General features: G+C 40.7%; 1 protein-coding gene across 1 annotated transcript in view; it reads left to right on the top strand.

Annotated features, from left to right (window-relative positions):
• Positions 1-17,163, top strand: part of NUP210L (nucleoporin 210 like) — a 229,987-nt gene that overhangs the window by 135,341 nt on the left and 77,483 nt on the right. The window contains exons 18-20 of the mRNA XM_004474977.4: positions 3,994-4,082; positions 4,303-4,407; positions 4,713-4,814. Coding sequence (XP_004475034.2) covers positions 3,994-4,082; positions 4,303-4,407; positions 4,713-4,814 — 296 coding nt within the window. The remainder of the gene's footprint in view (positions 1-3,993; positions 4,083-4,302; positions 4,408-4,712; positions 4,815-17,163) is intronic.

Here is a 17,163-nt window from a genome sequence, read left to right as displayed (position 1 = left end):
TAGATTACACAAAATGTTACACTAAAAATTATAAGGGATTCCCAGATGCCTAAATCCCCACACCTCCCCCCACTTCCCCACAGTAACAATTTCTTTCATTAGTGTGATAATTTGCAGTTGATTAACACATTTGGAGCATTGTACACATATACATTGTACACATTTACATTGTAGTTTACAGTCTCTCCCACTCAATTCTGTAGGTTATAGCAGGATAAATAATGGCCTGTATCTGTCATTGCAGTGTTACTCAGGACAATTCCAAATCCCAAAAATGCCCCCATATTACACCTCTTTTTCCCTCTCCCTGCTTTCAGCACCTCCAGTGGTCACTGTCCACACATCAATACTATAATTTCTTCTATTGCTAGAATCACAATAAGTCTGTAGTAGAATACCAGTAAGTCCACTCTAGTCCTTATTTCTATTGATGATTTTTTTAAAAAATTATTTATTTATTTACTCCTCCTTACTGCCCCCCCCCCATTGTCTGCTCTCTGTGTCTATTCACTGTGTGTTCTTCTGTGTCTGCTTGTATTCTCATTAGGCAGCTCTGGGAACCAGTCCTGGGACCTTCTGGAGTGGGAGAGAGGCGATCATTCTCTTGTGCCACCTCAGCTCCCTGATCTCTCCTCTGTGTCTCTTTTTGTTGTGTCATCTTGCTGTGCCAGCTCTCCACATGGGCCAGCACTCCTGTGTGGGGCAGCACTCCTACATGGGGCAGTACTATGTGCAAGCCAGCACTCCACATGGGCCAGCTTGCCTTCACCCGGAGGCCCTGGGCATTGAACCCTGGACCTCCTGTATGGTAGATGGGAGCCCAATTGCTTGAGCCACATCCATTTCCCTATTGATGTCTGAAAGCCTGTAATCCTTTTTTTTTTTTAAGATTTCTTTTTTATTTATTTCTCTCCCCTTCCCCTCCCCCAGATGTCTGCTCTCTGTGTCCATTCACTGTGCGTTCCTCTGTGACCACTTCTATCCTTATCAGCGGCACCAGGAATCTGTGTTTCTTTTTGTTGCGTCATCTTGTTGTATCAGTTCTCCGTGTGTGCGATGCCATTCTTGGGCAGGCTGCACTTTCTTTCGCGCTGGGCGGCTCTCCTTACGGGGTGCACTTATTGCACGTGGGGCTCCCCTATGCGGGGGACACCCCTCCATGGCATGGTACTCCTTGCATGCATCAGCACTGAGCATAGGCCAGCTCCATACAGATCAAGGAGGCCCAGGGTTTGAACCACAGACCTCCCATGTGGTAGGCAGATGCCCTATCTATTCAGCCAAGCCCGCTTCCGTGAAAGCTTGTAATCCTTTGACCCAGGTAGCTGCAATTTGATTGTTTCTTCACTGAATTAACTCCCACATGCTGCTTGGGGAAGTTCTAGGATGGCAAGCCAGAGAGTGTTCTGGTCTAGCTCAGTCCTTGCTGCACCAGAGGACTGTTACAGACATATGGGCACTGAAGTAAGTGCATAGGGGTTACTCTGCTCCTTCCGGACCTGGGACCAGGGACTTGCACTAAGAATACAGGCCAACTCCACCTCGAGCTGAGGAAAGGATGGAGTAATGGCCAACAATTTCCTATCATTTTTAAGTTTGCCTTTTTCTCAATTCAGTCCTTGCCTAGTTTACTGCACCCTTTAAGTGTTTTCCAGAGCTCTGAGAAGGATGGTTCTGCCAGTTTTTGCTAGTTTAGAGATTCTATGGGGGAACAGAACCCTGGAGTGACTCACTCTGCCATCTTGTTGATGTCACTCTTCTAACTGATCATGTTGTCTTTGTCACTCTCCAATTTATTCTCCACACTGCTTTCTAAATTGATCTTTCTGAATTAAAACTGAATATCTCCTAAGTCCTTTTTAAACTATTTTTTTTACTGAGGTCTCATGATATGTCAGACACTACACTAAGTTCCTTACGTACATTACTCATATAATCCTCATAACAACCATGAGGGATTTGCATTATTATCCCCATTTTGTAAATGGACTTATTGATAAAACATTAAATTATTACTATGTTCTAGGCACAGTTTTAGGCTCTGTGAATACAACAGTAAATAGATGAAGCAGCAAGCTTTCCAGGGCTAAAGCCCATACTCTTTTTTTTAAAAAAGATTTATTTTATTTATTTATTTCTCCCCACCCCCTCATTGTTTGCACTTGCTGTATCTGTTCATCTTCCTTGTCTCTTTAGGAGGACCCGGGAACCAAACCCAGGACCCATTATATGGGGGAAGTGCCTGATTGCTTGAGCCACCTCTGTTCCCTGCTGTGTTGTGTCTCTCATTGTGTTTTTCTTCTTGTGTCTCTTGTTGAGTCAGCTTGCTGCACCTGCCCATCATGCCAGCTTGCTGTCTTCTTCAGGAGGCACTGGGAACCGAATCAGGGACCTCCCATGTGGTAGGGGGGAGCTCAATCACTTGAGCCACATCTGCTTCCCTTTCCTTATTCCTCTTAAGACTCTGTGCACCCAGCTTCTTCCAGTCTCAGCTGTAGGCTGACAGAGGGCTCGTCTCTCTTCCCGGGGCTTTGGCTGTTTAAGCCTTCTTTCTGTTACATGGCAGGACCAAAATGACCAAGTTCTCTCCTCTTCCATATCTTACTCTGTGTGTCTTCTAGAGTAACTGTCTGTTTTTATCAGCCTATCAAAGGGTCAGGGACTCAACCCTGATTCATACCCTACTGATGTGGTCTAATCAAAGCCCTAATCTTGATTAATCAAGCAAACATGAAACCTTTGAATTTAATGCAATTTCATACAATCAAATCAATATCTTTTTTGGAATTCATAAATAATATCAAACTACTACAGTGAAAGAAAATGAAATGAATATTAGTCATCCAAAGGGATGCTGAAGCAAAGAACCAGAAATATGTTGGTTTTTATAAAGGGTAGAACTGTACAATCTCAAGTCCCTAAAGAGTCCAACTCAGGGTACCATAAGAGGTACTTTCTCACCCAGAGTCTGTTGTCACGTGTTGACACAAGATGGTGGATGATGTCTGTGAGGATTCAGCCTTCCTCTTTCCTCTTAAGGCTCTGTGGGTTCAGCTTCTTCCAATCTCAACTGTAGACTGGCATTAGGCTTGTGTCTCTTCCCCGGCGTTCATTTCTTTCCGGGCTCAGATGCTCTGTTCTCTTCACAAGATCAGTTGTAAACTATCAGGTGAATGGCTCAACTCTCCCCAAGGCTCCAGCATCAAAACCAAGTTCTCTTCTCTGCTGTGTCTTTTTCTGTGTTCTTTTACTTTGTGTATCTACTTCCTTGTGAGAGTCTGTTTTATCAGCCCACCAAGGGGTTGGAGACTGAGCCCTGCATGCCCTAATGATGTGGTCAAATCAAAGCCCTAATCTTAACCTAATTTAATCAAAGACATCTCAGGTGAATCCAATACAAAGAGTATCATACCCAGAGGAACAGGCTAGTTTACAAACATAATCAAATATCTTTTTTTGGAATTCATAAATAATATCAAACTGCTATACTGAGTAAAGTGTTTAGATTATGGAAGTCTTCTAATAAAGAGTTTGAATTTGATCTAATAAGGAATAGTTAGCCATTTAAAACGTTTGCATAAGGAACTGACATGACATTTACATATAAAGATCAGTGTAGAAGAATAAAAATTCCCAAAGGACTATCGCATTATTTCTCACTCCCACTTGTAAATCAAACAAAATTTTCTCCATACACCAGGGATCAGTCTATTTTTTCATTCACAGTCCATCAGTGTTATAAAGAATTTTTTATTGCCTGACCAAGTCCTTCATTTAATAAATACAGGAAGTGAAGAGATGACCCTGTTGCTCAGGGTCACAAGGGATATAATATTAATAGCAAAGGTAGTACAACCCAGTTTTATTTTTCTTCTGTATTTCTTCATTCATGTTTTTTATTCCCTACAATACAAAATAATTAGAAAAAATTTAGGGCAAAATTTGGTATTCTGGAGACACATTTGTATTCTACATGTTATTGTATGTTCCTAGGTCATCAGATCCTTAAAGTACATCAGATGAAAGGGACTGTACTCATTGGAGTCAATTTTGTAGGCTATTCAGAGAAGAAGAGTCCAAAGGTCAGTGAAGATTATTGTTTAATCAGGATTAAGAAATGTAAATTAGATATTGAAATTTAAGATTCTTTCTCCACAAGATGTTTTACAATTGATGTAAATATGAGAACTATGTACCTCTATGATTCTGTTATCTTGGTACCTGAGAAAGTACTGGAATCTTTCCTCACAGAGCTGAGAAGTTAGGTTATACTCACCTTTGTGTTTCTTATTACTTTCCTAGGAACTTTCCAACTTGCCGAGATCTGCAGCTGTGGAGCTGCTCCTGGTGGATGATGTAACTGTACTACCGGAGAATGCCACCATCTTCAACCATCATGATGTGAAGGTAGAAGGTGTTTGGGTCTAGTTAAATGGAATCATATTGGAGGGGAGGGCACTAGGTCATTAAAATTTATAGTATAAAAATCTTAGAAGTTCACTTATGTTAAAAATCACTGTTACACATATATAATACATATATAATAATTGGTTGCATTATCCTTGAGAGTTACACTTTAATAATCATATTTGTCTTTAGTTCATTGACCTTAATCTTTTAATCCTATACTTTTTCTTAAGTAAATAGACATTTTTTCACTCTGAATTATTTATAAACCAAAGGGAACAGAATATTATCTGATTTTTCCCTAGGAAATATTTAGCCTTGTGGAAGGATCTGGTTATTTTTTAGTCAACAGCAGTGAACAAGATATTGTTACCATCACTTACATAGAAACAGAAAGCTCTGTCCAGGTGAGTTCCAGAGATATTTCCAGATTGATGGTTTCAAGTCAAAGGTTATTCTTAGGAGAATAATTTAGAAAAATTCTTATGTGTCTGAAACTTCTTAAAAAATAATATTTTTCTCTCTCCTTTTAATTTTAATTTTGAAATAAATTCAGACTTACAGGACAGTTGCAAGGCAAACTTTCACCACCACCCCCAGATACCAAGATCCACCCATTTTAATATTTTGCAAACTTTGCTTTATCATCCTCTCTATCTACCATGCATCAATCTATTTTCTGAACCTTTTAGATCAGGTTGCATGTAACATACTCCTTGAACACATACTACTTCCAAGTACATTTTTCACGAACAAGGATATTCATTTATATAATCACCTTAAATACAGTTATCAAGTTCAGGATAGTTAATGTTGCTGTAAAGTTTACATTCTATATTCCAATTTTTTCTTATGTCCCAATAATGTCCTTTAAGTCTTTCCTCCTCTATAGATCCCATCTAGTATCATGTATTACATTAATTGTCTTTATCCCTCTAGTTTATCTTTTTGTGTGTGTGTGTGTGGAAACATATACAACATAAATCTTCTCATTCCAACCCTTCCTAAACATACCATCCAGTAGATTAATAACATTTACAATATTGCAATGCTGTCACCACCTTTCATTATTACCTTCACCCACAACAGAACTTCTACACTTATTTTGTAGTAACACCCCATTGCCCTTTCCTGGTAACCTGTACTCTACGTTTTATCTCTCTGAATTTGCATATTCACTAATATTTTCTTTGTGGTTAATATGGGGCTTGAACTTAACATCCTAAAATTATGACAATCTCATTTGCTTTGATACCAACTTAACATAACATATATAAATAATGTTCCTATACCCCTCTGTCCCATCTTTATGTAATTCTTGTCACAAATTATATATTTATATATTATCAGCCCAAAGCCACTGATTTATCATTACATTTTATGCATTTGCCTTTTAGATCCTGTAGGAAGTAAAAAGTGGACTTACAAACCAAAAATACAATAGCATGGGCATTAATATTTACCCCTGTCATTACCCTCACAGGAGATCTTTATTTCTTTATACAGTTGTTTTGAGTCAGTTATCTAGTGTCCTTTCCCTTCAACCTGTAGAACTCCCTTAAGGTTTTCTTGAAGGGTCAGACTAGTGGCAATGAAGCCCTTTTGTTTATCTGGGAATATCTTAATTCATCCCTCATTTTTGAAAGACAGCTTTGCCAGAAACAGAATTCTTGGTTGGCAATTATTTTCTTTCAGCACTTTAAATATGTCTTCCCACTTCCTTCTTGCCTTCACACTTTCCAATGAGAAATTGGCACTTAATCTTATTGAGGCTCCTTTACATGTGAAAAGTTGCTTGTCTTTTGCAACTTTCAGAATTCTCTCTTTATCTTTGTCATTTTACAGTTTGATAATAACTTGGTATGGTGTTGGTCTATTTGGGTTTATCCTGTTTGCATTTTGTTGAGTGTCTTAGATGTGAATATTCATGTCTTTCATTGAATTTAGGAAGTTTTCAGCAATTATTTCTTTGAATATTCTGTCTGCCCCTTTCTTTTTCTGATGGGACTCTCACAATGTGTATATTTGTATGCTTGATGATATTCCACAGGTTCCTCAGGCTTGGTTCAATTTTCTTCATTCTTTCTTCTCTCTGCTCCTCTGACTTGATGATTTCAATAGTCTTTTGGTTTTTTTTTTAAGATTTATTTATTTCTCTCCCCTTCCTCCCCCACCCTGGTTGTCTGTTCTCTGTGTCTATTTGCTGCGTCTTCTTTTGTCCACTTCTGTTGTTGGCTTCTGTTGTTGTCAGCGGCACAGGAATCTTTGTTTCTTTTTGTTGCGTCATCTTGTGTCAGCTCTCCGTGTGTGCAGCACCATTCCTGGGCAGGGTGCACTTTCTTTCATGCTGGGGCGGCTCTCCTTATGGGGCGCACTCCTTGCGCGAAGGGACTCCCCTATGCAGCGGACACCCCTGTGTGGCATGGCACTCCTTGTGTGCATCAGCACTGCACATGGGCCAGTTCCACACGGGTCAAGGAGGCCCAGGGTTTGAACCGCAGACCTCCCATGTGGTAGACAGACGCCTTAACCACTGGGCCAAGTCCGCCGCCCTCAATAGTCTTACCTTCAAGTTCACTGATTCTTTCTTTGCCAGATCCAATCTGCTGTTGCACTCCTCTAAGGAATTTTTTTTTTTAATTTTTTTATTTTTTATTGACTTTGTAATAATATTACATTAAAAATATATATGTGAGGTCCCATTCAACCCCATCCCCCCACCCCCCCTCTCCCCCCCCCAACAACACTCGTTCCCATCATCATGACACATCCATTGGATTTGGTAAGTACATCTTTGGGCACCTCTGCACCTCATATACATTGGTTCACATCATAGCCCATACTCTCCTCCATTCCATCCAGTGGGCCCTGTGAGGATTTACAATGTCCGGTGATTGCCTCTGAAGTACCATCCAGGGCAGCTCCATGTCCCAAAGACGCCTCCACCTCTCATCTCTTCCTGCCTTTCCACCCCATACCCTTCGTCCACTATGTCCACTTTTCCCATTCCAATGCCACCTCTTCTATGTGGACATTGGATTGGTTGTGTCCATTGCACCTCTATGTCAAGAGGAGGCTCAGATTCCACCTGGATGCTGGATGCAATCTTCCCATTTTCAGTTGTAATCACTCTAGGCTCCATGGTGTGGTGGTTGTCCTTCTTACTCCATCTTAGCTGAGTGTGGTAAGTCCAATAAATCAGATTGTAGGTGCTGGAGTCTGTTGAGGCTCAGGATCTGGCTATGACATTGTCAGTCCAGAGATTCAAATCCCCTAAATATATCTTAAACCCCAACATTAACTGCACCTCCAGCACATTGGCATGAAAGTCTTATGAAGGGAGATCCCATCTGAGTCCAGATTCATCACACATAAACACCATTTCCAAAGAGGGGCCATCTGCCCTGGTAGTTAACCCCATCGGCCATGACCATAACTCCCGTGGGTCTCTTTAGCCCTCAAAGGAACCAATATCTGGGGGTTGTATCTGCTTTATCTGTCTCTCTGACTCTGCTCAGTTGTGCTTGAGGGCAAACCTTCTGCCAGCCTCCAGACTCTTTTTTAGAAACTCGTAGCCATATAAACTCATTTCTCTCTAAGGAATTTTTGATTCCTGTTTAGTTCCTTTTCATAATTTCCATCTTGCAGAAGTAGAAGCATTGAATGAGTTGGAGAAGGTATTGCAGGAACAGTGGTGACAACAGTGTTCCAGCACTGGGGTGAGGCATAAATAATCATGCTGTCATGCTTCCAAGCTATAGTCTGAATCAACCTAAATTTTAAACAGAAAGTGCACCTCTGAGATAGAAAATCAAATATATTTAACAAGTCATGATGTATGATCAAGGAGGACAGCCTTGGCAGCAGTGGTCCTTGAATCAACAACAATGAATGGAGTCATTCCAGCACCAACGGGATCCAAGCCAGATTGACTGGACTGCATTGGCTCAAGCTTGGATTGCTCAAAGAAAAGCTTCAGGACAATAAAGCATGGTAGAACAACCACCAGGAATGAGGCCAAATGGACAAGATATGTCTACAATGGAATCTGATCCAAACAATCATGGGAATTTTCAAGGGAATTCAAACTTTAACAGAATGTGGCAACCACACTTGTTTATGTTTTCCACATTTTAGAACTTTGTTTTTAAAATAAAATAAAGATTGAAATAAAAAATTTCCATCTCTATATTGATTTTCTATTTGTGTTCATCTCTCATTTTCCTGATTTCCTTTAGTTCCTTGTTCATTTAGAACTTTTTTTTTAATGTACACCAATGTGTATAGCAGCACCATTCACAATAGCCAAAAGGTGGAAGTAACCCAAGTATCCATCAGAGGAATAGACAAACAAAATGCAGTATATACATAAAACAGAACATTATTCAACTGTAAATAAGAAATTAAGTTCTGATACATGTTACAACATGGTAGAACCTTGAAGACATCATGCCAAATGAAACAAGTCAAACACAAAAGTACCAATATTGCATAAATCACTTACATAAAATGATTAGAATATGTAAATTGATTGTGACAGAAAGTAGATTAAAATTACTAGTGGGAACGGATGTGGCTCAAACAGTTGAGCATTTACCTCCTACATGGAAGGTTCCTAGGTTTGATTCCTGGTTCTTCCTGATAAAAACATAAAGGTTCAATCCCTGGGCCCCAGTACCTAAAAAAAATTACTAGGGACCAGGGAAGGGGGAAAATGAGACTTATTGCTTAGTGGGTATAGAAACATTTTTTAAAAATCTTTGTCTGGAATGACCTAGGTCTGATCCTCTTTATTGGTGGTTTCTAATTTTTCATCTTCTTTTCCTGGGCCATTGCTTCCTGTTTCTTTGTATGCTTTGTAACCTTTTGTTGAAACCTGAACATTTTGATATTTTAGTATGTTATCATCACTAAAATTTATACTCTGAGGCATCTGTTCCTTAAGCTTGTATCAAGCTAGTATTATGACAGAGCTATCCTTGTATACAAAGAAGGAGGTGGGGGAGGTGGGGGAGGAGGAAGAGGAAAGGAAAGAGGAGGAGCAAAAAAAGAAAACACCTTTCTCAGTCTTTGAAGGTTGACTTATGCAAGTGCTCTCCTTCAGGGCTTATCCATAAAACGTATGGAGAATAGCTCCAGGACAAAAACTAAGGACCTCCCAGATCCTTTCTGTACAAACCTTTTGTCTTGGGCATGTGCCAGTAACAGTAGGAATTCTCCCATATACATGTATATAAATGTCCCCTCTTCCCTAGGAAGCCATTTCCTCATGGTCCGGGCACTGCACTTTATGTCCTGTGGCCAGCAATCCCTTGCTCCAGACAGCATGAGTGGACTGCTCCCCCCACCCCACCATTCTATAGGAGAACTCAGTGAGCTGCTGCAACATGTAAGGCCAGTTCTGGAACAGATGTCCCTCAGACCACCACCAGACAGATTGGACCAGAGATACATGCCCCCACTATGTGTATGAGGGTTACCTTTCTCCCTCCAGAACTGGGACCCAGGGACCCACTCTAGGAGCACAGGCTGGCTCTGCACCACCCAAATGAGGAGATGGAGGAGGGACCAGCTAGGGTGCCATGAGATCCTACCTCTTTTAAGTGGACTTTCTCTTGATTTTGTGCCCACCCCTGTACTGCAATCCTTTAACTGTTTTCTGGAGCTTTTAGAAAGATGTGTCTACCAGTTTTTCCTGGTTATTCAAAGTTCCCATGGGGAAGCAGATTTGGCCCAATGGATGGGGCATCCACCTACCACATGGGAGGTCCAGAGTTCAAATCCAGGACCTCCTTGACCCATGTTGAGCTGGCCCACGCACGGTGCTGATGCGCGCAAGGAGTGCCGTGCCACGCAGGGGTGTCCCCTGCGTAGGGGAGCCCCATGCGCAAAGAGTGTGCTCCATAAGGAGAGCCGCCCAGCGTGAAAAAAGTGCAGCCTGCCCAGGAATGGCGCCACATGCATGGAGGCCTGACACAGCAAGATGATGCAACAAAGTGAGACGCAGATTCTGGGTGCCGCTGACAAGAATGCAGGTGGACGTGGACACAGAGGATCAAGCAGTAAATGGACACAGAAAGTAGGCAATTGGGGGGAGGGTGGGAAGGGAAGAGAAATAAAAATAAATTAATAAATCTTTTTAAAAAATCAAATTTCCTATGGGGGAATGGAGCCCTGAAGCTCTCATTCCACTGTTTTGATCAGATTTATGACTCTCTCCCTTTTTTTAACCTACATAGATTTTTCATCCAAAGGTGAGGAGGTTTTTTTCTGTATCTAGCTATAATACTAGGCAACTGTTGCTTTTAATTCAACAAAGACAATAGAGGAACCATCTCATTTTTAAGATTTCCATCAAGGAGGGGGTGAGATATATGGAAATTTCCTGTATTTTCTTTGTAATTTTTCTGTAATCTAAAACTTCTTTAAAAAATAAAGACACAGAAAGACATTCCATGTTCATGGATTGGAAGATTAAATATTGTGAAGATGTCAATACTACCCAAACTGATTTATAGATTCAATGAAATACCAATCAAAATTCCAACAACCTACTTTACGGAAATAGAAAAGCCAATTGTCAAATTTATTTGGAAGGGAAAAGGGTCCTGAATAGCCAAAAATGCCCAAAAAAGGAACAAAGTCAGAGGACTCATGCTTCCTTATTTTGAATTGTATTATAAAGCTACAGTGGTTAAAACAACGAGGTATTGGCATAGAGATAGAAACATTTGTCAGTGGACTTGAATTGAGAGTTCAAAAATAGACCCTCACCTCTATGAATGAACTGATTTTTGAAAAGCCTACCAATCCCACTTTTCTGGAACAGAAAAGTCTCTTCAACAAATGATTCTAGAAGAACTGGATATTCATAACTAAAAGAATGAAAGAGGACCCCTGTCTGACTCCCTATAAGAATCAAATCAAATTCAATCAGGGGAGAAGATGTGCCTCAAGCTGTTGAGCTCCCACCTCCCACATGGGAGGTTGGGGTTCAGTTCCCAGTACCTCCTGAAAAATATAAAAATGAACAACAAACAAAAAAACAACTCAGGGAAGTTGATGTGGCTCAGTGGTTGAGCACTGGCTTCCCACATGCAAGGTCCCAGGTTCAATCCCTAGCACCCAGTACCTCAAAAAAAAAAAAAGAGCATAATAAAACTCCTAGAAGATAATGTGGGAAAACATCTTATAGTAGATGGATCTCTTAAACCTTATACCTAAAACACAAACAAAAAAATAAATGGAAATAGGACCTCCTCAAAGTTAAACACTTCTGCACCTCAAAGGTCTTTGTGAAGAGGGCAAAAAAGCAGCCTACTCAATGGGAGAAAATATTACAAAATCACACATCTGGAATACCTCTGGGAAGATGGTGGACTAGAAAGACATGGGACTCTCTTATCCTCCAAAATAGCTAGAGGACAGCCTGAAACAGCCTAGAAAAAGATATTCTAGAGTTTAGGACACTTGGCAAAGACTGGACACTGCCCAGAGGAGAGAGGGACAAAGGAGGGAAATCGCTATGAGTTGAAACTGGCGTTGGCTGCTACTGTGGGCACCATCTCCCACACTAAAGATACTTTAGAATTCTTGGGCCTCTGGGCCAGTGACTACAGACAAAGGGGGCTCCAGAGATCTACTACCCCAGGAAAGGGAAGAGAGAGGGACACAACCTAAGGCTGACTCAGCTTCTGACCCAAAACTTTGGTCTGCTGTGTCCCACAAGCACTTCCAGGGCAGGTGGCACCACACACTGGTTTGCCCTGGGAGCTGAGGAAGATGACTCAGTTTTTGACTCACAAACTTGGTCTGCTTTGTCCCAGAAACCCTTCCAGGCCAGGTAGCCATTGTTTGCCTTTGAGCAAGCAAGGGGATAAAGAAATACAACCCTCCCAATCTCCTCTACTAAGAGGGACTGATTGTTGAGAACTCAGAGGGGAGTGGAAATATTTCTGACCTGGAAAAGGGAGGGGACTGCCAGAGAAGGCTGAGGAACTGTCTCAAGAGAAAATTTGAATTACAAGGTTCATTGCCTCCAGACAGGAAGCTCTATCACGTTAATTCCCTCTATGTTGCAACAAATACACTCCAACCAGAAATTGAACTGAGAGCTGTCGAAGAGTGCAATCTGCTGGCAGACCGAGGAAGTACATGCAAGAAAATTAAAAATAAGTAGGAGAGGTATTTCCCCCCACCTCTACAGCCTCCTTCTCCATGGCCCTATGAGTGATTCTACAACCAATTACTGAGTCTGGTGCCCAGTTTTGAGGAACTAGCTGGACAATCTTAACAATCCATGTGGAGCCAAGAATCAAAGAGCAGTGGTAACACACAGCCTCCTGCCACTAAATCCCTACTAAAGAGAAAGAAATTGATCAGCTGAGTAAACTACATCCTAATCAGATGCCTAGATATTGACAAAAAATTATGAGCCATACTACAAAAATAGACGACATGGCCCAAGGTAAGGAATATATCAAAGCCCCAGAGGAGATGCAAAATTTGAGAGAACTAATCAGCAAGATGTGCACAAATTTCCAAAATCAAATGAATTGGAAGACAATATGGGGAAGTGGATTTGGCTTAACTGATAGAGCATCCATCTACCATATGGGAGGTCCAGTGTTCAATCCCAGGGCCTCCTGATTCATGTGGTGAGCTGGTCCACATGCAGTGCTGACATGCGCAAGGAGTGCCGTGACACACAGGGGTGTCCCTGCATAGGGGAGCCCCATGCACAAGGAGTGTGTCCTGCAAGGAGAGCCACCCCACACAAAAATAAAAGCACAGCCTGCTCAGGAGTGGCACTGCACATACGGAGAGCTGATGCAACAAGATGACACAACAAGAAGAGACACAGGGGAAGCAGATTTGGCCCAATGGATAGGGCATCCACCCACCACATGTGAGGTCCAAGATTCATACCAAGGGCCTCTGCCTTTTGGCCCATGTGATGAGCTGTCCCACACTCAGTGATGATGTGCAGTGATGATGTGCACAAGGAGTGGCGTGCCAAGCAGGGGTGTCCCCTGCATAGGGGAGCCCCATGCGCAAGGAGTGTGCCCAGTAAGGAGAGCCAGCCAGCATGAAAAAAAGTGCAGCCTGTCCAGGAATGGCACCACACACATGGAGAGCTGATGCAGCAAGATGATGCAACAAAAAACGAAACACAGATTCTGGGTGCCACTGACAAGAATACAAGTGGACACAGAAGAACACACAGTGAATGGACACAGAGAGCAGACAAATGGGGGCAGGGCAGGAAAGGGCAGAGAAATAAATAAAAAATAAATCTTAAAAAAAAAAAAGAGACACAGATTCCTGTTGCTGTTGACAAGAATGCAAGCAGACATAGAAGAATACAGACAGCAGACAACAGGGGTTAGGCAAAAGGGGGAGAGAAATAAATAAAAATAAATAAATCTTTAATTAAAAAAAGGAAATGTAAGGGGGAAGTTACAACAAGACCCCACAGAAATTTAAAAAAATCACAAGAGGACATTATGAGACTGTATGCCAATAAACTAGACAACCTAGATGAAATGGACAAATTCCTAGAAATGCACAAGCAAACTACACTGATAATATAAAAGATACAAGAACTTCACAAACCAATTGCATTTAAGGAGACTGAATCTGTCATTGAAAATCTCCCAGCAAAGAAAAGTCCAGGACCAGATGGCTTCATAGGTGAATTCTACCAAACATTTCAAAAAGAATTAACACCAATCCTGTTTAAACTCTTCTAAAATATTGAAAAAGAGTGAAAATACCCAACACATTTTATGAAGCCAACATCATCCTAATACCAAAGCCAGATAAATATACTACAAAAAAAGAAAATTACAGACCAACCTCTCTAATGAACATAGATGCAAAAATTCCCAACAAAATATTTGCAAATCAAATCCAACAGCATATCAAAAGACTTATACATCATGACTATATTAGTCAGGCAAAGGAATGCTGATGCAAAATACCAGAAATTGGTTGGTTTTTATAAAGGGTATTTATTTGGTTTTTATAAAGGATACAGATACCAGGCCATAAAGCGTAAGTTACTTCCCTCACCAAAGTCTATTTTCACATATTGGAGTAAAATGGCTGCCGACATCTGCCAGGGTTCAGGCTTCCTGAATTCCACTCTTTCCAGGGCTTCCTTCTCTTTACTCTGTGTGCTTACTTCCCAGGGCTCCAGCTTAAGACTTCAGGATCAAACTCCAGCATCAAAACTCTAACATCAAAATCCCCAACTCTATCCTTTGCCATGTCTTTTATCACCCTATTGACATGGCCCAATCAAAGCCCTAATCGTAATTTAATCATGCCCAGCTATGCACCAGTTTACAAACATAATCCAATATTTATTTTTTAAATTAATTTATTGAAGTATATCACTCATACATAAACAATAAGTGTATGATAATAGTTGTGAACTTACAAAACAAACATATGGGAAACGGACTTTGGCCCAGTGGTTAGGGCGTCCGTCTACCATATGGGAGGTCCGCAGTTCAAACCCCGGGCCTCCTTGACCCGTGTGGAGCTGGCCATGCGCAGTGCTGATGCACGCAAGGAGTGCCGTGCCACGCAAGGGTGTCCCCTGCGTGGGGGAGCCCCACGCGCAAGGAGTGCGCCCATGAGGAAAAGCCGCCCAGCGTGAAAAGAAAGAGCAGCCTGCCCAGGAATGGCGCCGCCCACACTTCCCATGCCGCTGACGACAACAGAAGCGGACAAAGAAACAAGACGCAGCAAATAGACACCAAGAACAGACAACCAGGGGAGGGGGGGAAATTAAATAAATAAATCTTTAAAAAAAAAAAAAAAGGAAAAATCCCAAAACCCTTTATAAAAACAAAACAAAACAAAACAAACATATATAACATCATACAGGACTCTCATAACTCACCTACCATGAAAAACTTGCATTGTTGTGAAACCTTTTTAACTAATGATTAAAGAGCATTGTCAAAATATTACTACTAATTCAAGTATTTTCCCCCAACCAACCCTATTTTATTATCTTTATATCATATATATATATATACACACACACATACATAAACAATTAAGTGTATATTAAAAGTTGTGATCTTACAAAGCAAACATGCATAACATGATACAGGGGTCCCATACATCAACCCTCCACCAACACCTTGCATTGTCGTGAGACATTTGTTCCAATGAAAGAATATTGTCAAATCTTACTACTAATCATTGTCCTTATCTTATATTTGGTGTGTTTTTCCCCCAACCCACACTATTATTATTTTTTAAATATATTTTTTATGACAGAAGTTGTAAACTTATAAAACAATCATGCACACATGCAGAACTCCCAAACAACACCCCTCCACCAACACACTGCACTGTGGTGGAATATTTGCTACAGATAAGACAATATCATCTGATTGTTATCATGTCCATGGTGTACATTTGGCTCACATTTTCCATACTGCTTCATTATCAACACAGTACATCTTTCGCATAGATGCAAGAATATTATATTATTACTGCTAACCACAGTCCATAGGACACTCCAGCTGTATTTTTCCCATGCTCCTCCACATTCCCAACACCCTGCAGTAGTGATGTACATTTGCTCTAGCTCACAAAGGACACTCTTGCATCTGTACCATCAACCAAAATTCTCATCCACCTCTTGGTTTACTGGGCTATTCAGTTCCTAGATTATTCTCTAGAATTCTGTCAATTGGCATTTACATACAGATACATCCCGATTTATAAACTAGCTGTTACTCACTGTGTGTCACCATCCACTCTATCCATTTCCACACTTTTACAGTAAAGCTAATTAAAACTTCTACCTATAATAAACATCAGTAGTCCATCTCAGTCCTCCTCTTATGTCCTTTAAGAATCCACCACCTACCACCAGATCTTGAGGCTATTTTCCTACAATTTCTTCAAGAAGTTTTATGGTTCTTGCTTTTATTTTTCAGTTTTTTATCCACTTTGAGTTAATTTTTGGAGAAGGTGTGAGATAGGGGTCCCCTTTTCTTCTTTTGGCTGTGGATATCCAAATCTTTCAGCACCATTTGTTGAATGGATTGCTCTGCCTGAGCTGTGTGAGTTTGACAGGCTAGTCAAAAATCACTTGACCATACATACATGTGAGGGTCTGTTTCTGAACCATCAATTTGGTTCCAATGGTCTATTGTGTCTGTCTTTAGGCAGTACCATGCTGTTTTCACCACCATAGCTAGGTAATATGATTTAAAGTTTGGAGATGAGGGTTTGATTTTCCTTTTTATGATGTTTCTTGGCTATTCAAATAGGACTGTTGGCCCTTCCAAATAAATTTGGTGATTGTGTTTTCAATTTTTTCTTTAATGCTGCTGGAATTATAACCAGGATTGCATTGAATCTATATATCAAATTGAGTAGAATTGACATCTTAATGATATTTAGTCTTCCAATTCATGAGCATGGAATGTTCTTCCAGTTATTTAGACTTTTTTGAATTCTTTTAACACTGAGCTGCAGTTTTCTGAATACAAGTGCTTTACATCATCGGTTAAGTTTATTCCTGACTATTTGTGTTTCATCTGTCATATTTTATTTTCACCAGTCTTTTGACACTTTTGGTTACTTTTTTGATATAATCTTCATTTCTAGACTCTCTTCCAGGCCTCTCCTGTCTTTTCTTTTCAGGCTCTGGCACACCTTTTAGTATTCCTGAAAATCTGGTCTCTTGCTTAGAAATTCTCTCAGTTTCTATTTATCTGTGAA

This window comes from Dasypus novemcinctus, chromosome 13, assembly GCF_030445035.2.
Source record: "Dasypus novemcinctus isolate mDasNov1 chromosome 13, mDasNov1.1.hap2, whole genome shotgun sequence".
NCBI lineage: Eukaryota > Metazoa > Chordata > Mammalia > Cingulata > Dasypodidae > Dasypus > Dasypus novemcinctus.
This window is presented reverse-complemented; position numbering and strand designations above follow the sequence as displayed.